General features: G+C 36.6%; 1 protein-coding gene across 2 annotated transcripts; it reads right to left on the reverse strand.

Annotated features, from left to right (window-relative positions):
• Nucleotides 1–802: 802 nt before the first annotated feature.
• On the reverse strand, nt 803–19,476 carry ppp2r2d (protein phosphatase 2, regulatory subunit B, delta). Of its 2 annotated transcripts, XM_088917833.1 has the most exons (10): nt 19,291–19,476; nt 19,057–19,131; nt 6,508–6,605; nt 6,056–6,221; nt 5,698–5,810; nt 5,364–5,541; nt 4,405–4,569; nt 3,719–3,888; nt 3,023–3,114; nt 803–2,670 (listed from the first exon to the last, which is right to left on the reverse strand). In XM_088917833.1, exons 1-10 carry the CDS (start codon nt 19,295–19,297, stop codon nt 2,391–2,393), a joined length of 1,344 nt encoding a protein of 447 aa, XP_088773959.1. In that variant the 5' UTR covers nt 19,298–19,476; the 3' UTR covers nt 803–2,390. The 2 variants fall into 2 exon arrangements, with proteins under 2 accessions (XP_088773959.1, XP_088773960.1); XM_088917834.1 differs by lacking the exons at nt 19,057–19,131; nt 19,291–19,476 and adding an exon at nt 15,017–15,107.
• Nucleotides 19,477–23,551: the final 4,075 nt, after the last annotated feature.

Consider the following 23,551-nt stretch of genomic DNA (forward strand, 5'->3'; position numbering starts at 1 on the left):
GATGGTTTTGCTGACAAATACTACTTATATGTTATCTCTGCATGCAGATTACGTTGGAACATTTCTGCGATGAAACAGGAAACAGGAAGAGCTGCTTGATATCGCAATTCTTGGAAACTCTCACTCTCACCCATGATGAGAGCAGGGGTTTTTGACAACATGGCAACTTTTAGTACTTTCACAAAGTTCATGATTTTGAGATTAACGTTTTCTTTACCGTCAATGAAGTTTTGTTACGAAGATTTAATAACCAGTCTGAGAAATTGGGACTGCAGTTCCCCTTTAAAGCTAAATGCATTGATAATTTTTTTAACATGACTGCAATGGAGTTTCAGAGATTTACCTAACTTCACCACATATTCATTCCCATTGGTCAAAACTGAAATACTGACAGTGAGGTTTTTATATTTTGACAAATGTACTGACATTTAAATGCACAAAAATGGTTTACTCCTTGGAATGTACAAATACCTTTATTATCCCATAACCATAATAGTTTTAATTTTGTAATTAAAAGGAATTAAAAAAAACAGTTACATAATTCTGCAAGATTCATTTTTGAACTAAGAGAATTAAAACATGCTGTCATAACAGATTTGTTTGTTAAGGTGGTCAAAAGTAAAGAGGTCTGTAGTAACATGATTTAATACATATGGCTTTGTGGTATAAAATAACAGTTCGCAAAGAAAAACATTTAAAATTGCACACAGCATTTATCTGAACTGCAGAGAAAAGCCGATTTTACCCATGTAATTAAATCCAACCAAATGGGTGTTCAAGTTGGTAGAATAAACAGTTCTAATTCAGGTAAACACAATTAAAATTTATTTAACTTTGGTCAAAAAAATCAAACAAGTGTATACAATTCCACCATGTTAGCATCATTATTCAACAGGGAACAAGGTCAGACTGAATGCTTAAATGACCAGAAAGTTCCTGATTTTAAAAATAGTGTCACAACCAATATACAATATATTGATAACTTGTACTGTTCACCCTTAATTTTTTAACTTAAGTGTTTGCAATCCACAATGCTAACCAAAGTGGCATCCCACTGGAAAATAAGGGGCATGTATTGATCCTTGCTCTAGCATTCCATTTTGTATTAGTGACAATGTAATGCCTATTTTTATTAACAGAATGGTAATCTATTTTCCAGCTTCTCTGAAAGGGAGGCACTCAGCACTTACAATTATATTTTATATCTTAAATAGTGTGTACTACCTGCATTACTGTCGATTGTAGAATCTTGACTGTCATTTTGACAAACGTAGAGCCACTAATAGCAGCAATATAATGTTCTGAGAGGAGATAACGTTAAAAAAAAGTTATTAAAAAATAATGCACATAAGGTATGGTACTTAGTAAAACATTTTGGGTGCAACTGGACATGTAACGTTATGGTTATTACAGGTATTCTTTAAAATTTATTAGCAAGACATTACGAAAGGTATTAAGGCTGCAGGTTCCCTTTTTATTACTGCCTATTGCTTTCTATTGTGGTATCAGCCTACACCATTATTTGGAACTAATGATATATATACAGTTATTTTTACAATTAACACGACTGACAACCAGCTTCCGATGGTATTTCTGCAGCTTCAAGTACTTCAGATTTTGTCCTCCCTAATCATGCTACTGAAATAGCCAGTGGGGTAACTAACTTGTTTTGCCTTTCCCCCTCCATTGTAATTTGAATCCACAATGTCAATACATGCAAAGCAATAAAAGAGAACATAAGAATTTATTACATATTTTCAAAATTTAAAAACACATCTCTTTAAAGGTTTTGTTACTTTTATTAAGTGGTTGACACCAAATGGTGTGGTTATATAGATACAGTCAGTGAGTAAATGTTACTATGCATGAAAAAAGAAAAAAAAAACCTGTCCACTGACCAAACTCGAGACCTCTTGTAAGTGCTTAAAAGGTAAAACACCAGAGCCTTGGAGGAAGGCCAGGGGAGGAATGTTAACAGGCATCATCAAGCAAATTTCTTTTTAAAAAAAGGCCCAAAATTACAGTAAAGAGACTACAAGTTTGACAAAATGTCATTCCTTGGGTGTTCCATAATTTGGTCAATAAATCATAAAAGGCTCAGACTTAAATAAATACACTGTTTTGAGCATTTGGCCTCTACTGAGTGCTGTCCATCAATTCTGCTTCTTTTGGCCCTCTCTTGGTTAGAGAACCCTTGATTGTGCCCTCCCACTGAAGGCTTAATACACCACTGACTCAAAGAAACAGGCCCTCTTTTCTCCATCTGCTAAACAAGGAGATGAGTGCATCAAATTCTTCACTAGGAGGACAAGAAGGCCGTTTCTTTTACAGATAAACAACTAGGCTTAACTATGCAAGAACAAGACTTTGCCCTCAAACAACAGCCATTCTTAATTGATTTTGTCCTGGAATATATACAGGTTGTTGGTGGCTGCTACTGCAATGATGTTTTCTTTCGGATGCCAGGCTGTGTGGAGAATCTTCTTGTTGAAGTCCAGACTGTCAACACTTATCTCATCTTTCTTCCTCTTACCACCTGTGCACACTTTGCGTGGCTTCAACATGGCACGTGGTTTGCTGCTTTCTCTGGATGCTTCAAGCGTGATGTCCCTCCTGGTGTTTCTATCAAACATTCTGAAGAAGTTATTGTAGGAGCCAGTCATAATAGCACTACAAGGAGGAAAAAAAAAGTGAACCTATGATTAAGTGCTCGGAAGAGGAAAATTGGAATTGTTCCATTGTAACCCTTCTGATCCATTTATTGTGATAAATATGATTGCACCGCTAGATATTAGTACAATAAAGCAAATTAGGAAGGTGCAGAATTTCACCTTTCTTCTATTTTATCCAAAATTGCTTAAGAATGGATTTAGATTTAACAGAAATCTGTGAAATGGTTCTGAGTCCTTTTGAGCACAGGATGCCTTGTCATTCATTACATGGAGAAACAAAATGAGCAGCCTAATATTAATATTCATAGTATGTCTTTTTCCACGTTCATCTATTCAGATGCACAGCTTACCTATCAGTACCATTCCAGCAGCACTCAAATTTGTCAAAAATGCAGTCATTTTCGTACAATGAACACAGCTTGCTACGAAGGTATTCATGCACCTGTAATAAAAACAAAAAGCTTTTAACAAAGATAAAACCTTATGAGGCAAAAATGTAAAAGGATCACTGTTGCCCAGTAATCTATATAGAAATCAGTCTTTCATATTTGAATTAGTATTTTATATAGATTCTCTGTTGGAATTTACAAAACAATATAGGCTAAAACTCAAAAGGGGAGGGAGAGGTAACGGGGGAATGACCAGGAAGGGAACATGAAGCATTTAAATACCCTGCTTCACAGTTTTCTAAGTTACTCTAAGAATTTGTAAAACACAAAACCCTTCTTTGAAATCTTGATACAGTTACATTCTTGGGTGAAATTCTGGAATTATATAGTCATAGAATATATGATCAAGAAAGCTTTCAGTATGTAAATGTGCATTCATTGTATACTTAGGAAAAAACATGGAAATCTAAAACATGGAAAGCAAAAAGTTAAATGGAAAAAAATGATAGCTGTAGTTTTCAAAAGAGATGTACTAAACTGATTAACATAATATTAAAATGTATAATATATTTCATTAACATTCACAAACCTAAAATACACATGATTGATGTACAGATACACCCTGGGATTAGCATATTGCACGGCAATTTAACAAACCTGGTAAGTTTCTACTGGTCGATTTTCCATGTTGAGATCCCACACCTTGACTGAGAGATAGTCTCTTGTCATCATGTAACGGCCACTGTGACTGAACTTAACATCGGATATTGAGGAGATGATTTCTGAAAAGAAAGATCTGCTACTTGGATCTTCAGGCTCCTCAAAAACTAAAAACGAAGGAAAGAGATTCTTAAAAGTTATAGATCTTTAGCAGATATTTGCAAGTAAAGACATACAGTACTAAATTTAATATTTCAAGAACTTTACAAATGTCTCAAGCACTATGCTTCAGATAAAGCCCCGTAAGAATGTTCCTGCAGATGAACAAAAGCTGACTGGAAATGTAGATTTCTGAGGTAAAACTTTTTTTCCTTCTCATACCTAGTTTCACTTATATGAATGCCTGGAAACAAAAAGTCTTATACACATTTATTTTCAGTTTCGCAAAACCAATTACATGCTACTATATATTAAATTTTCACCTGAGGTTTCTAATCCAAATTTGGATGAAAAAGCTTTTTCATCCAAATGTAAGATTTCAAAATCTTACTGTTAACAAAAAACAAAAAACTTCAGTCCTGCAATACCATTACTACGATGGCCAAGGGTTGTGAAAGAAGCAACTGATATACAAAAAAGGCTGCTATGTAAGCATTTATATACCACAATTATTAGATACTTACACTTTGTATGTCTGTCACAGAGGGCTGCTGCACGCATGTCACATAACCGTATAGTTCCCTTGCTACTGCTGTACACAAATACATTACAGTGATGTGGGTGACACTCTGCCGCTGTAATGACTTCTGTCAATTCTTCCATGTTGGCAGGTTTTATATCTACAATGTCTGATTTTCTCATATGAAGGACTATAATTATCACAAAATGGCAGTGCACACAATTACAAACCTATTCAAAATTAAAACTAGAAGCATACCAATGATTTTCTTTGCTTGATAGCAATAGCCGACATTTATCAATGCACATCAGATTATTCCAATTTCATTTATTCTGATTGTCTCAGTAGCGTAAATATCATAAACCAACTGCAAGTTGTAAAATATATTTTCTAGATATAAGAATTTACAGAACTTTTGTCTCGTCTCATTGGAGTAATAAAAATTAGTGAAAAGGGATAAGGAAGCCTGATTCCTGCTAATAATTAATGTTACTGTAATTTATCCCTGCCAGTAATGTAATGTTTAATTAATCTTCCATAGAGAACACACAACTGTTTAAACTGGCGTTTACGAAACATTTTCCTAACAAAATAAATGTTTAATTTCTGCTTTAACACAACATAAACACACCTGCAAACAAAGTTAGTTTTTACAAGAGAATGCCATTTTGTGTCGAGTCATAATAAAAAACATCTTATCCCAAAACATATACGAAAGAGCCCACTTATTCACCAATGAAGTGCAGTTCCCACAGGCTACTGAAATAAGAAGTCTCTCTACAATATTCTGATAAACATAAAAAATGCATTAGGATTAAGCTATCCTTAAGATTTTATATTTTACATGTGACTATTTCTAGTTCTCTGAAGTCCCACTTTTTAAAGAATAAGAAAAATACATTCATTATATCACACTTCCCTTAAAAACCATATGCAGATTTGCCAACCACAAAAAAAGGATACTAAAACTTCTATCTGTGATTTCTAAGTGCCATAGATTTATTCTTAAGTCATCTGCAGAAAGGTAGGTTTCATGATCACTATTTACTGAAATGGAGTTAATGTGATATGTGTGAGCATTTGCAAAAATTCTTCGAGGGCTTGCTTCTACCATCAAGTCCATGGGCTTCAAAACAGGTACCTGCAAAAGAAAATATTTCAGTTCCAGTGGTCCCACAGAATGAACATGTACTAAAGTAAGTTTTCTAGCTCCAAAGAAAGGGCAGGAAACAAAATTGCAGAACAGTTAAGCAAAATGGACTGGAGCACTCTACACTGCGATACAAGGCACACAAACCCGTAGTGATGTGATTCTGAAAGGATCTCTCAGTCTTCCGTCTTCATCTTTTAAGTTGTAGCCCTCTGCCCTTTTGTCCCTTTCACTTATTTTCCACAGTTTAATAGTTTTATCTGAAAGAGTGTTTAATAGAAGTCTTCATAAACTGGGACATTAACATACCGTGGTTATTTTACAAACTATAATCAATCAGAAACAGAAACAACATTAACAATATTTCCACACAATAAATGCATTTAACAAGAGAGATTTACTGTTTTAAGAAACTAAAGCTAACTAAAGTTGACAGAATTCTTAGTCATCAATTTCCAAACATCAAATGTAAAAACACATTTTAAGATTAAGTTTCACCTCTTACCGTTTGTAGAGAGCAGGAAATGAGCAGCATTTTGTTGGGGTAGCCATCTAATTTTGTTAATTTTTTCCTCAATTTCTAAACTCTTCAAATAGTCAAACTCAGGTTCATGACTCTGAAAAGTACTGTAAACGTTATATTCGCCTCTTGAGTGAGGTCGGTTTTTACTCTGAAAAAAAGAGTAAACACATTAACTACAACAGTGAAATAATTTAAATGTCTACAACTGTAAGAAACTGAGCAAAGTTTCTTCTCTTCCAAAAGAATCCTGATTAGTGAACTAAAAACAGAAGAACAAAATAAACTAAAGAGTATTAAAATGAAACAGTTCTGTGTTAAGGCAAATTAACAAAAGCTACAATTAATTCTCTTTTAAGGCATTTTTCACTTTTAATTGCTTATTTATTTTTGCTCAGTAAGTCATGTATTAAATATAAAATCTTCAAACATCTGACCTCCTGCTCCCTCTGAAATATGACAACTCGTCCCCCTTTGTCTCCAGTAGCTAGCAAGTCTCCAGAGTAGTTGAATTCAACTGTTGAAATAATGTCAGCTGCAAAAACAAAGCAAAAGAAAAAACACTTGAGATGTCTTGAAAATATACTACAGTAACAGGTTTTAATTTTAAGTACCTTTCACATCAAAAACGTGTCTGCTTCTGAGGGATCAAACAAAAACTTCACACCACCTGCCAATTGCAAATTCAAAATCCAATATCTGGCAGTTCTCAAGCCAGTTATGGAAGAGCCATAACCAGGCGACCGTTTATTGCCCCTTTCACAGAAGAGCTTTGACCTTGAGTGTGAGCGGGCTGACCTGGGTTGGCAGTGACTCAATTCAGGAAATGGGCTGATGCAGGATGAGCGACGTAAAATACTTTAATTGACAGCAGGATGGATATCAGGAAACCATTAAATCTACTAAAACTGCAATAATCGTGTAACCCCAGCCATGCCAAATTTTGTAACCTAGATTTATACAGATTTAGATTTATATATCATACCCTACATTTACATTTCCAGTAAGTTTCATTCTACTTAAGGCACAGCACAGAGCTGAATTCAGTCATCTAGTCCCGGGACCATACTCGCTACCCTTGCTACAGGTTCACCCTCACATGATGTGACCACAACACAACATAAGCCCTTACGCTGCTCATGTTACAACTGTCTTGCAAGGTGGAGGAAGGAAAGGAAGTTCCGCATCACATCACAATTCGTGGGAACTTGCATGCAAGTTTGTGGCAAAATGGCGACTTACATTACTTTCACCAAAGTTCATGATATTGTGCTTAATATGAAATTTGTAAAATTATTATATATGATGTCAATGAACTTATTTTGTTACCGAAATGTAATAATCGGTCTGAGAAATTAGGATTGCTGTTCCAATTTCATTTTAACAGCCCTGCATACACATATGTGCCCCCAGGTGGTACACCACATGACCCTGGAAATTTGTTATGTGCACTGAAAAATTGGTACAGGTTTTCATATTTTCTATTTTAATAAAATTAGTTTATGTGTCAAATACACAGCCTATGTACTTTGCTACGATGATACAGTGCGCTAATACTTGAGTGGACACAAGAGCTTTGTAATTCTATACCATTGTATAGGAATGTGTGCTACGAACGTAAGTGGCCAATTATATTTAAAAAAAGTTATCTCCAGCAAACAGGGAGGTAGGAGAATGTGCGTGATTTTGGAACACTGCCAATCTAGCAGGCACAGGAAAGCATGATGGATAAGAGAAAAATGTTTCATGTTCTAGGTTAGTTTGAGAAAAATACACAGAGCATCTCTGTTTCACTCCCATGCGCATTAAATAAAAACTTTTTAACTTCTGAGACAGACTCCTGACTGCCTTTAAGGGGAAACGGGGAAAAATTTCTCCAACAGCACCACATTCACCAACAGAACAACTGATTAAAAATGAATACCTTGCAAAAATCAAATATTATGTCATTGCTGAAAGGAATAGACGCCAAGAGTAATGATGTCAGCTCCGATAGCTCACGCACAACTGTTGAAAACAAGGAGGATTATATAATCGGCCACTGACACTACCTCTGCTCCTGAACCTGCTAGTGTTAGCAAGTGTCGGAAAACGGCTACAAGGTGATACGATACTGTTTGGGATTTACTTACACCGGGATAGAGGAAGAGCCAAGACCACAGTGTGTCATATGCTGTGAGATTCTCAGCAATGAAAGCATTAAGCCAGAACATCCGAGGCGGCACTTTACCACAAAACATATGCTCTTGAAGGATAAGCCTGTTGAGTTTTTTCAAAGGAAACTTAAAGATCTGAAGCAGCGCAAGTCCACCATAAGGAACTATCACTCCAGTTTCCAAAGCCCAAGAAGCATCTTACCATGCAAGCTTGCAGACTGCTAAAGCAGGTAAGACCCACACTATTGGTGAAGAACTTTGTTTACCGTTTGCAAAAGAGCTGATGCGTATTATGTGTGGGGAAAAAGCTGATCAACAGCTCGACCTTGTGGCCCTTTCGAATGACAGTCACTCGTAGAATTACTGATAAGGCAGATGATGTCAAACGTACGCTGACAGAGCACATTAAGATGAGCAGATGCTTTTCACTGCAATTTGATAAGTTTGTAGATGATTTGGCCAATTTGCTCGTTTATGTTAGATACGAGTTTGAGGGTATGTCCCATGAGGACTTTCTGTTCTGAAAGCCGTACCAACAAGAACTACAGGAGAGCACATATTTCAGCTTCTGAATGAATTTATCGAAGAGATTGGCATTGACTGCAAAAAATGCATTGGAGTTTGTACAGACTAGTGCGATGACAGGCAGACACAGCGGTGTAGTTGCACAAATTAGAGAGGTTGCACCAGATATGAAGTGGATGCACTGTAGCATCCAACGCGAGGCCTTGGCAGCCAAGAAAATGCCTGAGGATTTAAAATCTGTGTTAGACTCTGCTGTCAAAGTTGTGAATTCTATCAAGGCTCGACCAATGAATTCAAGTCTGTTCAGTGTGCTTTGTAATGAAATGGGCAGGGAACACTTGCAGCTTTTGCTACATACTGAAGTGAGATGGTTATCAAGAGGCAAAGTGCTCACAAGGCTCTTTGAACTGCACTCTGAGGTACAGATGTTTTTGCATGACCAGCAATCTACCTTGGTAAGTCTATTTGACGATCTAGTGTGGCTGGTAAAATTAGCCTACCTGGATGATATACTCATGTTTGAATGAGCTGAATATGGGACTGCAGGGGCTCTCTTTAACAATTTTTGACGTGTCTGACAAGATCACTGCTACGAAGAAAAATCTGCAGCTTTTTGTTAATAAAATCAACACAAGTGATATCTCTGCTTTCCCAACTTTGGAGATCTGCACACATATGCTGTGGCACTTGATGCTGCTGTTCATGATGCGATTGCAGTGCACCTCTGGTCATTGGAAGAACAGTTCTCAAGAGTATTTTCCAGTTGAGGTCACACCAGAGTGGATCAGGAACCCCTTTACTGTTGATGTCGAAGGAATACCCAAGGATCTGACCTGTTCTGAACAAGAGAAGCTGCCCAAGTTATCATCTGATGCGACTTTGATGTCAGAATTGAAACGACAGTCACTGTTGGAGTTCTGGATCCAAAGACAGAGTGAATACCCAGCCCTCTCATTAAAGGCTGTGTAGTTTTTGATGCTTTTTGCTACTACCTACCTTTGTGAGAAAGGCTTCTCTGCTCTCACTGTAATCAAGACAAAGTATCGCAACAAAATGGATGCTGAGCCAGATCTGCATTTGAAGCTCACTGCCCTCGTCCCTGACATTGCAAGGCTTTGCTCGACTAAATAGGCCCCCCCTTCTCACTGAAATGGTAAGTGCTCAGTGCTATTTTTATTAGAGGTGTGTGTGCGCGCACGTGCTCATGTTGGTCATTGAGATTTTCTGTGGTTCCTATGAGAAGATGACTTGTAGGTGGTACTTGGATGCTTTGGGTTGATCAGGGGTGGTACTTGGTCCAAAAAATTTGAGAACCACTGACATATAATAAATATTAGTTTATGTGAAATTGTTGTGCATGTGCTTCCTTAAGAAGTTTCACCTAATCCTTTGTAATACTTGTCAGAGTCAACTCTATGGTCATCATTGAAGCAAGATCTAGAGCACAAAGAAAAACAAAGGGGAAGTATATTTAAAACCAAGAACAGGAGACACTTCTTTACACTGAGGGTGGTGGGTGTCTGGTACAAACTACCCATGCTGTCAGAAATAAAATGGATATGTCTGAATGGTCTTCTGTTTGCAAACTTTCTTATGCAACTGTGTGCTGTGCCATGAACAATGGACACAAAATGAAACCTGCAGGAAATGTAGATAAGGATGTAGTGCACAATACATATAAAGCTTACAAAAAATTTAAGGATATGTGACTTGATCTTGGTGAAGGCAAGGGCCCCAAAATCATAAGCTTTTTAAATTCTACATACACATTAACAGAATGACAGCACTATCCTATTTATAAGCTTTAAAACACCGACAAATCCAAATAAAGGCACCGGTAATGTTTGTTAAGTCAGACAAAACCAGGTCACCTTTGAAGGGTTTTAACTCATGAACAAAATGTCTTCAATCAAACTTCATTTAACTTTCATTCATCATTTCTCTCCATACATGTATAAAACTGCATCAAAAATAAAGATGGTGAAGTAAAAGTTTGTCTAGTATTCAACATATTTCTTTTGGAATAACCCCACTGTCAAACCAGGTACTCACCAGTCTCAAAACAGAAAGTTTCAAATACAACAGAAATTTCATAACCATCCTGGCCAGCAATTATCTTGTTCTATGATGTACACACAACTTTAATGAGAAATGTTTACACTTTGCACTGTATCTGACTTTAAAAATAATCAATCCAAGAACTCCCAGAGTAAAGATAAGACATAAAAGATCAGCTCTGACTAACCAAAATCTATTTAGTTGCACATGTACTCTTTAATATAACAGGGAAAAAAATAAATTGCAACAAGAGAAAATAAGTAATTTCTATCTGATCTATGGTTGTTCATTAGTTAAAGTCAAAATCAAGCAAAACTGTTACGACCCCAAGTGTCTAGGAGTAAAGGGGTGTAACATTTAGGATGGATTTGGATGCAGGTGGATTTCTGGTGAGGGACTTAGGAAGCGTGACAACAAGTTTGGTGCAAAAGGGATTTATTTTAAAGTGAACAAGTGACTGGTACGTACATAGGACACAATAACACATAGGGAAAAGGAACTAGAGCGGTGCCAAAGGAAAGAAAATAAACAAAATGGAGCTGGCTAATAAAGTGAGGGGAAGCTGACTTAACTACCAAAATAAAAAACCCGAAACACTTGGTCTTCGGCGTCTTCTAACGCCCTGGTTAACCTTCACTAACTACTCAAAACCATACAAGACAAAAGGCACTCACCTGTCCTAAACTAGTGTTATTAATTCAAAGACCAACTACATTTGCACAATGTACCTGACAACCTTAACTAACCCTTTACACAAAATCTCACACAAATACACAAGTGAGCTACGAATACAAATAAGGGAAAATGAGTGTAGACACAAGGAATAGGGTACAAAAGAGCACAGAGGTTGATAGGACACATCTGGGCAAGGTAATGGCAAAATGAAGGAAAATACAAACACACAAAAGTACGAGGAGACGAACACAAACCAACAAAGCTGAAGCTATACGGAAACGCAAAGCGAAACAAACGGAAACGAAGAGAAGCTGAAGCAAGACAATAGCAAAGCTGAGCAGAACCGAAGCTGAGCGAAAGGCCCCTTCATTCGGAAAAGCTCCCAGTTAAATACTGAAGAAGTTGAGTTGTGATTGGCCGAGAAGCTGACTGAAGATGATGTAATACAGAAACAATGGTGTAATGATGGACCAATGGGGGGGGGGGGGTACCTGAGTACACGAAGCGGGGAAAAAAAACAAAAACACGGACACGCACGGGGATGTAACAAAAACATAACAGATCACAGAATAAATTCAAATCTCTTAATTCATCAATCGTACTACATTTAACTTGTTTATATATCACCATGTAATTCAAATACAAATTCAAATTTTGAAAGAACATAAGAAATGTAATATTGAATTAACGGTTAAAATCTCTCACAATGTGAAACAGGTTTTGTTCATGGCACTTTTATGGAAAAACACTCGCCAGTAAGCAACTAATTTTATAAATACCCCTTAAACACAATTTTAATTCAAGTCAGTACATCTGATTCTAAAAATGTATATATTCTTAATCAAAAGCATCAGGAAATCAGCAAGTCCTGGGTTAAAACTGGACAGTTTAACTATTCTGATATTAAGAGCAGCAGAAAAAAAAAAACTTGTTGAGACACGTGCTGTTGGCACAACCAGCCAATTAGACAAAGTACTGGAAGCACTTTGAATGTGTTTAGTTCACCATTTTACAGAGCATTCAGTTCTCTATAATTGCAGAAAAACACTTCTTCTGATTTGGCTTGTCTAATGCACAAACCCAAAAGATGCTCTAGCAGTGTACGTTCTGATCATCTCCCATACTAGCACTAAAGGAAAAGCACTTTCACATGGAGCCCCAAACAGGGAAACTAGAGACTTCAAACCGGGATTTAATTTGATGATTTAATTCACAAAAAATAATAATGTTTAGGAAATTTAGGACAGATCAATAATTTATATATTAACTGTGGCACCAATAACTACTGCCCTCAAGAAAATTATGATTAAGAATTTAAGACTCAACAACAAGAAGTAGAACTAATACATATGATGTCGACTTTAATGCAAATGAGCTCTTTAAAATGAATGTGTTAACAATGCTCTTTCACTGCTCTTCAACACTGGTGACCATTCTTATCGTAGTTTCAAGAGCAGATACTGTTTTTGACATTTTGCTGGACACTTGGCAGCCATGTCTCCCCCAGACATTCAGTGTCCCACGAATCAAAGCTGTTCAATTACTATAAATATTCTCTGCTTCTAATTTTCCGGACTGTAAATAGTCAGCTGGCAAAAGGAAAAAAGGCTTTTCTGTTCACATTTATTCCCATGCCTCTCAGAGAATAATGTTGAAAAAAGTAAAAAGGAGAAGACTTAAAAGGCTATGGACTTCATATATAAAAGCACACCTGGTGAGTCGAGAACAGATTTGCTTTGAGAGGCAGGGTTCACTTAAAAAAAATCAAATTCAAAAATTTAAAATTAAACTTACATAGGTAACAGAAGCGACGGACCAAAGATTAAATACACTTTATGTACCCTTTTTAAGAAGGATTCATGTATGTCACAGATTTTATCTTTTAAAAGCTGAATTTTTTAATTGTGGCTTTATCTCTAGCTTTTTACACAAAGGAATTAAGCTGACCTGGAATTTCCTTTGATGTTTGACAGCCATTTAACCCAATCACTGAATACTGCTGAAATCCAGGGCATAACTTTTAAAAGGACAATTATATAAAATAGCCAACTACTGAGTTTTACAAAGGAAGACTAAAAACATGTACCCATCACAAAATACATAGAACATTGTCCACATGAACAATGGGAACAAGTTATAGAGTGGGAAGCATATATCAAAATACTGTAGGATAGTACCCTTAATACTCTTCTACTACTTTGGGTTTTAAAATTTAAAAAAAAAACATTTACGTGTAGCTACTATTACGTGTAGTTAGTACGTAATACTATTTCTAATCACTATTTTGGATTAAAACAATTGCAATGATTTAATTAACACAACAAATGCAGCCTGATTTGACAAAAATATATAGATATCAGAAGGAATCCAAAATCTTGGTCAGTCTGAAGGTGGAAAATAAAGCTTCTTTAGGCAGCCCAAATATGAGAAGGCTTAACAAGTACAGCTAATATTCCCTGGCACAAATTTACAACTTCATTGAAAGGATTAGCTAATTCAATCATAATACAAATTAAAAATGTTTAAGAAAAAATTCTACAGTCTAGAATATTATATTGTGCTTAACTGCATTGTTTAAAGGCCTACACAGAGCAGATTAATTTTTCTTTATGTACTCACATTCCGCAGCAGTAGTGTCTACAATTGTTTAAGTCAGGAAACATGAAGAAAAGGCTTTTTTTAGACCTGAACTCTAGATAACTCTTCTGATGCCTGTGTTAAGTCTCCTTTACACTGTTTAAGTTAAACAGCAAAATGTTTTTTCCCTAGCATGCCTGACATTTGCAGCCTTCACCTGGAGATACAATTCATTATATCTTCATTAATATTTACAAGCTCCTTGAAGTGAAAGAACCTTTACAGAAAAATAAAAAAACATTAAAAATTCAAAAAGAAAAACTGAAGTTTAGTGATGGATTGTTAAAACGTATATTAAATCATATTAATTATAAAGCAAGTGTGTGGTCTTATCTACTGGAAAAAAATGTTTTCTGTGTTTTCAAGCAGGAAGTTAACCTATTGCATTCTTTTTAAGCGATATTACTTTATAGAAATATCATTACATATGTTAATTTAATATTTGACTACATCCATATTCTAAAAAGCGATCATTAATAAACAATGGAACGTTTCTTATATGATTCGTGAGACAGCAATAGAAAGCCTGTGCTAAATATATATGTTGTGTTAAATGAGTAAGCACATTCAGACTTCTACCAGCTACGGAACCAAAATAATTACTTCTATGCACCGACTGAATATTTTTTTAGCAAATGTTAAAATGAATTTACACACTTTAAAGCCTAAAAAACAGTTTTGAACCCAATGTTTTACAATGTTGTAGTAAATGAATGAGATATTTTGATTAATGAAACCTAGCAAATTATGCATTATTTCGATCACAAACAGCAAGTTCGTTCTGATGGAAATTCTAAAATTTCCCTCACTTTCATTGCCTTTATTGGGTAGCCCGGTAGCGCATATTGATCCACATGGTCAAGCTCTGAGAAAACCATTAAGTGTGCTCTCATACCTTGATCAAAGGATGAAGCTGACATCAGTGTACTTGTTCCAGGAGTGGAAGATTTAAATGCCTGCAACAAACTGCAGGGAAAGCATTTCATCTTCTGGAAGGAGAAATCATAAGCTGAGATCCCTTATTTGAAAAGGCCACAATATGGATGGGCCAGATACCCATTCCTCTGGAGGATTTCCTTCTAGTCCACGTTTTGCAGGCATCTAGGAAATGTGCACCACATAAATGCCCCAAAACAGAATTAAAGGGCATGACAAAACGATAGTTTACATTTACAGTGCTGCAACGGTAGAGTGTTTTTCCAAGCTGCCACCTGAACAGAGAGCCTGCATGGGACTCAGCTAGCTCACTCCATGTCAAATATCTGCTCTTTATTAAAACAAACAGTGTAGCAGGTCAAAACTCAGTAGCTACATTTGGTCGTACCATTAAATCCCACATTTTGTTAAAATTTGCTCATTCAGTTAAAATGAGCATCTCTAAAGGTATTAAAAAATCACTCCAGTGCTGAGAGAATCAGGCAGCAAATCAGCCTTAGTTTCTTCTATGGGATCATGGAGGTAGGCAGCTCCCCTTGTTTTCCTCTTCAGGTCAAGCCAGAAACACTGAATCACTAACAGATCTGCCAGCCAACCAATCCAGGAGAAGTAAGCCTTATCCATATGCATCATATGCCTTTCCTTAGATAACACCTCTTGTAACAGGAAATTTCAAGCCATCTGTGTCACATATACTGGTCTCCCAACCGCAGTGCAGAAATCAATTCTTGTTCTTACAGCCCAGCTGACATAGCAAATTAAAATGCAAGTTTTTTTTTAATCAATTCTTTTTCCTTTAAACAAGATATTTACAAGTAGATTTATATTTTTAATAACTTCATAATTTAAGTTTGCTTTAAAATGGTTTCTATTTTAAGGCATACTGCTAGTTCACAACATGCTAAAAGATACCACTTTCTACCATTGTAAATTATGTCATCCTGAGTGTATTTTGTAAATATCATAAAACATACCAAGACAAAAATAAAATAAGAGCTATGCCATCCAAAAGCATTTCTAATGTAAATCTCTTAAAAAATGAAAACAAGTTGCTCTGTCTTATGTACTTGTCCTATGCAGTGTTCAATAATGAACCCTATAATTTTGCTTGCCATATCAAACATTTAAAGATTAACTTTAAGACTTATGCATTAAACAGCCAAGAAGTATTGTTTAAAACCTAGATACATGCATGCACAAGCCTAATAGTTGTTACAATAATAGACAAGAAGCCTAAACTCTAAACAATAAAACTGGTTTCCACTATGTATTTTAGCAAAAACGTAAACAGAAGAGAATACAGATTTTTTTTCTTCTGTTCTCAGACCTCAAGTTATAAATCACATCCAACTTTATAAAAAGTAAACTGTCAGAAAATACAATGGATTTCCATTTTCCACGTTACCACATTAAATTAAAACTACGTCCTTGCAAACCATCAACACCAATTACACTATGAGACATAAGGGACACTGATACAAACAATAATACAGAATAACCCACCCAAACTGAAATGTAGCTAACCTAACGTTTTGTCCTTGAATGACACTGTTCAGACAAAACCATACATATGCTGATATTTTTTACATAAGACTATGATACCTGTATTCCTAAATGCCACATTTAAGGGATTGATTTTACACTAAACCAGAAAATAGATCTTATTCACACCAGTGTATAAATCTGTTTTTTATTCATTTCAATAAGTGTTGGGAAGGGCTAACAGCTGGCTGGCTAACAGATGGTTCGCACATCAGTTAACACCTGAGCAGCAAAAAAGACTCAATGACCAATTCACTATATTATGTGAAGAAATTAATGCACATTTTTTTTTCTTTCACGCAGACACAATGTGGACATGATAACTGAACCCCTCCTGAACAAAGGTATGTGTTGACATGCCCGTGCACCTATGCTAAAAAATGAAGTGATGATTATGACCTCAATCCAGATGAACAGGATATACGTGCCTTTACTCATTTGCCACTTACTTTTTTGTCAACAGGTGGCTCACCCAGTACTTCAAATGATATAATAGTAAATGCATTAGTGTGTAAATGGCTTCTCCAAGAAATCACTGTAAATAAGATTTTGTTCTTAACTGGTTTACCTGATAAAGGAATAAAAAATGGTGTGGAAAGTATTTTTTTTTACACACCAGGGAGATCTACTTGGTAGAACACATACAGCCTACATTAAAAAGCCTGCGAATTTCTGATTTGATAATATAGAGGGATTCCTACACAAAATAGTTACAATCACAATAAGTGGTTGAAACTATTTCAACATTCCTAATCCCTAATAGTATGAAATAATATTTGTACCTTTCAGTTCACTCTGAAGTGCAATACGATTTAGCCTTGTCTGACCTGCCAAATGATTTTGAAAGCAAAAGGGTCACAAAAGTACCAAAATCTTCCTACAAATTCAGTACAAATGACACAACATACTTAGAATACAATGCTAAAATGATTTCTTCCCTAGTGAAATACTGTAAAACATTACAAAGAAAGTCACAATATTATAGTGTGACATTTGATCGCATTCCAAATTGTCCTTCAATTCCAAAACCAAACTGCAAATGTGTTTTTAAGAGGTGCTTTATTGTCGGTCATTTTAAAATGGCAGAATCTAAAAGTGAGAATTAACATCATTCAGACTTCACATTCACTATAGGTAACTGCAATGATCAGGAAAAGCACTTTTCCTTAAACAAAATGTATTGTGTGTAATTAAGAAAATCTGATGAGAAAAACACCCATTGAAATCCCCTTAATTACCATCCTGCTACAATGCACTAATTCTATAATTTAGTATCATAGCTTATCCATAACAAATAATTAAACCTGTTCTATCAATTTCTTTAACTTATATTGTTTACTGAGAAGTATTAATTGCATTTGAAACAAACAAAACAGATTTTAAGCTACATTTGGATTGTTTTGTACTGTAATATACAAAGTTATACAATATAGTTATGTAATATACAGTGGGTACACCTCCTGAAATACTGTTAGAGCTCTTGGCATGGCTGAAATGTGGACTGCTAGCACTGCAAATCCATCACAGTACACAACTACCTAGACTTTTGGGTATCTATCTATATAACCAAAAAGTGAACTTTTTTAACATACACAGGATGTTATTTAAACTCTCCATATTAAAACTAATAATAAATGTTAATTCATTTATTTTATGTTTTCACTCATCTTTTATATGAATAACAGCCAGATAGAGATCGTTTCGTTAGATGGCTTTACATATGTACGTGCTAATCGTTACTCAGTTTGGCTACAATATCTGCACAGCATGTTGAGAATATTACAAATATCCTAAATCTGACGTCATTGACTTGTTATTTATGAATTAAATCAATATTAAGTGTTACATAAGGTAATATATTTACATTTTCTTTACGCTCAGAGAAACATTAGCTATTTACCATCCACTGAATTATTTGATTTCTCCTCTCTGCAAAATTACTAACCCAGCTCTAAAGAAAGCTAAAATCACCGATTCAGTCACAAATAGCTGAGGCCCTGCCTCGGTTCGACAGAGTGATCTAAATAAAATTTACTACTCTGTCAAGCCCACCCAAGTTATTGTCTAAAAGATAAAAATACAAAAGGATAAACGCCAAAGAGCTATCGTTAAAATGTTCTCCAAGGCTCTTAGGCGTTGGAGCCTTTTTCCACCCTTTTAAACACCACATAATACATCAGTCTGGACGCAGCACATAGACGTCACTCGAATTAAAAGAAACTTGTCCCTGGTTCGAAATATAGAGATAGCAAACGGGACATTGATCACTGCATTGCATTATGCAATGTAAACGACTTTAAGAATGTTCCCCCTCTAAGTATCTAACCGTACTAGTCCGTATATAACCCCTGACAGTGATCTGTGCTCCGAGCAACACAGCAAGGCGCTTAATTAAACACCGAAAAACACATTGCCAAATGTCATTCCATGCAGCGAAAAACACACTCACAAGCTTACCTTCCGCCACATCTTCGTCTATGGCGCCTTTTACTTGAGAGAAACACCACTGAAAATCATTCCCTCCTCCGACTCCTATAATGAAATACAATTTTAACAGGTTTAGCACACAGCATGAGTCCCGATTTTTCTGCAATATTCCCATTGCCTTTCATGCACTGGTAACAGTGCAGCTAGGCCGCACTTGGAGTGCAAGAGGCCTCTCCCCCTCCTGCAATAAAGTTGCTATCTTACCTGCCATTGCGTCCTCCTGGAGCAGATCTGGCGTCGCTAAGGATTCTCTCGAATTTTATTATCGTGCTTTCTTTCGGCTTGCAAAGCTGCTGATGGGGAAGAGAAAGAGATTAAAGAGCCGGGAATCAGAGCCACTAAAATTGCCCGTGATTTTTTTTCAAAATGGCGCACATTGCCAGTCGACATGACACGATGACGTCATTTAATAGACACTTTTGAAAAGGCTGCTTCAAATGAATCATCCCCTCGGAGACCAAGAAACAGGAAGGCGATGTGTGGGAAGACAGGGAATAGGGAATAAAACAAGCGACCGGTTCGAACTGTATGAAGTATACAAAAGACAGGCAAAACAGTACGTTTTAATTATATACACAGATCTGAACATTTAATTTGTAATTATGTGCATTACAAGCCGACCACAGGTTGTATTATATTTAAAACTCCGAAACAAACTTTACGGTTAGTTACATGGGATAGATTACTATATAGAGCTTATATCATAACCCGATTTGGTATTTTAAGGCCCATACATATCTGTTATATGCAAAATAGAAATTGGTTACTTTTATCTGACATTTTAAGGAATAGCAAAGGTGATTTTAACAATAATTAGCCTGAATCATATATTAGATTTAGCAGGCAGAACTGTTGTTGTTTTTATCCCAATTTATTTCATTCATTGAACACTAAATTCAGTCCATTCAATTTGCTTCTGGAAAAATGTGCCAGATATCTCAGACCTCTAACTATTGATTCACAATGCAAAAAGTGTAACAATGTTCAATCCTTTTGTAAGCTTGTCTTGAACCATAATCAGGGTGTTTTTCCTTCTTCCTTTTTCTTCTTTTTTCTCAGAAGACATGTGGTGATGAGGGAGGAGAAGTCAAATGGACGTTCCTATTATGAATAAAACAATTACATGCTACCCAAAGGGACTTTGGGACACAAGTGTAGCCTCTGTTCTTTGGGAGCTGTTGATTCAAGAAGCGGGGTTCTTCCCTAGGATGCAGGAACTTTTTCTCTTTTTATTGGAGCATACGTGCAAAGTAACGCATTTCATTGCACTTGTGTATAGGACAAATAAACTCTGAACACTAAGGACACTGCCTATAGTAGGAGTTACCATAGTTATCCCTGCTGGCTGGAAAGCCTGATGTTGTGTGGTGTTAGGGACTCGAATGGGTACTGAAACCTGGGTGCACTTCTTGGCTGAGGATTCTGGACTTGAATGGGGGTAAGGAGTTAATGCTGCAGTGTTATCTGCTTGTCTTTTTCCTGCAGTAATGAGGAGCACTCACTGCGCTTGTGAGTAGGTGCTGAGTTCTACAGTGTGTTCATTCTTCAAAGCCCTTCGCAGCCATGTCAGCAGGGAATGAGATGACAACTTGGCATGAGTCCTAGCAGGCAGACACCAGAGAAGAGGAGGCAAAGAGCAGCAGAGGAGCACCTGTAACTTCACACCTCAGGGTGAGCACTAGTGGCACTGTCAGAATTGATGGATGTGAGCAGACTCACAGATTTAGGGAATGCGGATGCGGCAAAGGTATCTGTGGGATGATTCAGGCTACACAGTGCCTATGAACTGCTAGGCAATCTCCAGAAAAGTACTGCTCCACTTAGATAACTGCCTAGGCTGCAACATTTGCCTGAACTCCCTACTGTATGAAAATCATGGCAGCAACAGTGGCTAACCCTGGCCAGAAGTGAATGAGCCTTTCACCACATCTTCTAACAGAAACCTGGGGGCAGCTATACTGGACAACGTGCTTCTAACTCAGTGGCGAAAAGTTCCAATGATAAACTCGATTTGGGGTTCCTTGAGCTATGTCTTACTGCTGACAGCCTTATCTTATCCTCAGATTGTTGCACCAGAAGGACTTACACGTTCTCAAGAGATCAGCCTCGATGGGTTAGTGGGGACTGCTCCATGGATGGGACCCAGATAAAATGGTTGCTTAGCAAACGGAGAAACTATAGGAACCAATGCAGCAGTTCTTTCTGGATCTCAGCAGAGAACCAGCTCTGACCTATTCAGTACTTTTCTGGGAAAATGTTTCAGCAGTGCAATGCATCTAATATGCTGCCAGCAGAGACAGGCTAAGGAGAGAAAGCTTAATAATGAGTATCTGAGATCCTTTGCAGCAGATGTTAAATACCTGATCAGAACGATCAACCTAAGCTTGGAAGGAGCCACCGTAAAGCTGGCTCTCAGACCATTCCTTCTGGCATTGTTAACCCCTAGCCTCTGCCAAGTTACCCTGGCAGAGTCCTCAAGTCTGGACAAAGCCTTGAAGAAACCCATTAAAACTGAGGCCATGATCAATAACATAACATCAGGATGGCAGAGACTACAGAAGTGAAATGGCAGTACAGTCAATCAGCGCACATAGCTTGTTTAGTTGCTTGTAGATAATTGATATGAGGATTTTGTGCAGTCATTTCTTTGAAGAAGCCAAGGTACAAGTTTCAACAACATGGCTGGGCAGCTTGTTCCACAGTCTCACAATCTGCCTCCTGTTTTTGTTTAAATATACTTCCACACAGCCCTGTACCCTAGTTTGTGTCTTACTGTTAAAACTAAAGAAGTCCAAAGGATTGCATATCTATTGCCTGCAAGGGTTTTGCTTGAATCCTTGTAGTCTCAAGACTAAGAAGGTTGAGGTCTTTTCACCTGTCAGTGTAGGACATTCCTTTAAGTCTGGGACTGTATCTGGTTGCTCCTTTTTGAACTGAAACCACAGCACCAATTTATGTTTTTAATTTTTCAAATTCTGTCCAAATCAAGCATATATCAAATTTATATGCACCAAGCGCAAAAACGTTAATTCTTTACTGTTCTGTCTTAGAACTGATTAAATTGGTTTCCAGATGAAAAATATTTAAAAGTTAAATTATTTATAAATTTGTGATGGAAGAACAACCTGGAATATAATTAATTAAACCTAATGCTACAATATGCCACTACAAAGGGTTAGAACCTTCAGTTCTTGTTGTGAAAGTGCTAGGCCCTCCAGGAATTTAATCTGAGACCCTTGCTGTAAAGCTTTTAGTAACGATGTAAATATAAACTACAGAGCTATAGATGATATGTCTGCCGCCCGGTGGACAGTGAAAGAACTTCAGGTAATTCAGTATACACAGTAACTGGTCACTCTTAGTTTAACTTCACATCTTTAACCACACATTGTCCTGGTTCCAGTACTTTATGTCCTGAACTTGTATTTTTTAGGCAGCCCATAAAATATATTCAACAGCTTACTAATATTTAAACACCCTGCACGTTAAAAGGGCATCTTATATATTGAGTAAGGAATGACAATTAAATGTCATACCCGAGCTTCCAATTAACTTGCAAATAACAGCACAAGACAAAGCTAGGAGGTGTCTTTATCTATAAAACAATACTTGAATAGATTTTAAGAGATTATACTACTGTTATTGTAAAATAAAAGAAAAGTCAATATCCTCATTTTATTTGCTTATTTAAATATATGGGATCAATGATAAATTTCTGACGGATTAGGAGCTGGTTTGCCAGAATGTACAGTAGATAATTTTTTTTAAGGAACAAGTAGTGTTTTATTTCATGCTGAAAAGAAGAGAAAAGAGACTCAGCTTTTTGGTGAGCCTTCAGGTGAGCAATCTTCAGGTTTTTATAGACTAAAATAACTTAACATCTGATGTCTGACAAGATTGACGATGGTTATTTCTCTTTATTAACTCCACTAAGTTATCAGCCTCGGTTTGACTACTCGTGGTCCGGACACGGGAGTCAGCCCATATACAGTACACAGGTCAGTAATCATGGAATCATTTTTGACACTATCCTTGCATTTGAGGGTTATGCTGTGGAGGTGTCTTTTATTATTTTTCGTAATACTGCGCGTTTCTGTATATCTCTTCCTTTCTAATTCAGTAAAGCTATTGCAAGTATTCATCTTTTAAACCACAGACTTGATAATTCATTGCTTGCTTGCATGTTCAAACAAGTTTTTAACAAGCATTAGCATGTTCAGAACTCAGCTGCTCTCTGTTAACACACCTACACCTCGTTTGTGCTCTTCAGACTCTGCCTTCTTTCAGTTATCAAAACGAGGCTCAGAAACCTGCCAGAATGTGCTTGCAGTTCTGTTCAAGGACCGTGGAATGAACTCTCAGGCTGTATCAGATTTGGCAAGTCAGTGAGCCCTTTTAAAATCATGCTTTAAAACCTTTACATTCTAGCTTTTTATTCACTTTAATTTATGGTGCGTAGATAAAT

The sequence above is a fragment of the Atractosteus spatula genome, chromosome 5 (genome assembly GCF_055471065.1).
Source record: "Atractosteus spatula isolate fAtrSpa1 chromosome 5, fAtrSpa1.hap1, whole genome shotgun sequence".
Classification (NCBI taxonomy): domain Eukaryota; kingdom Metazoa; phylum Chordata; class Actinopteri; order Semionotiformes; family Lepisosteidae; genus Atractosteus; species Atractosteus spatula.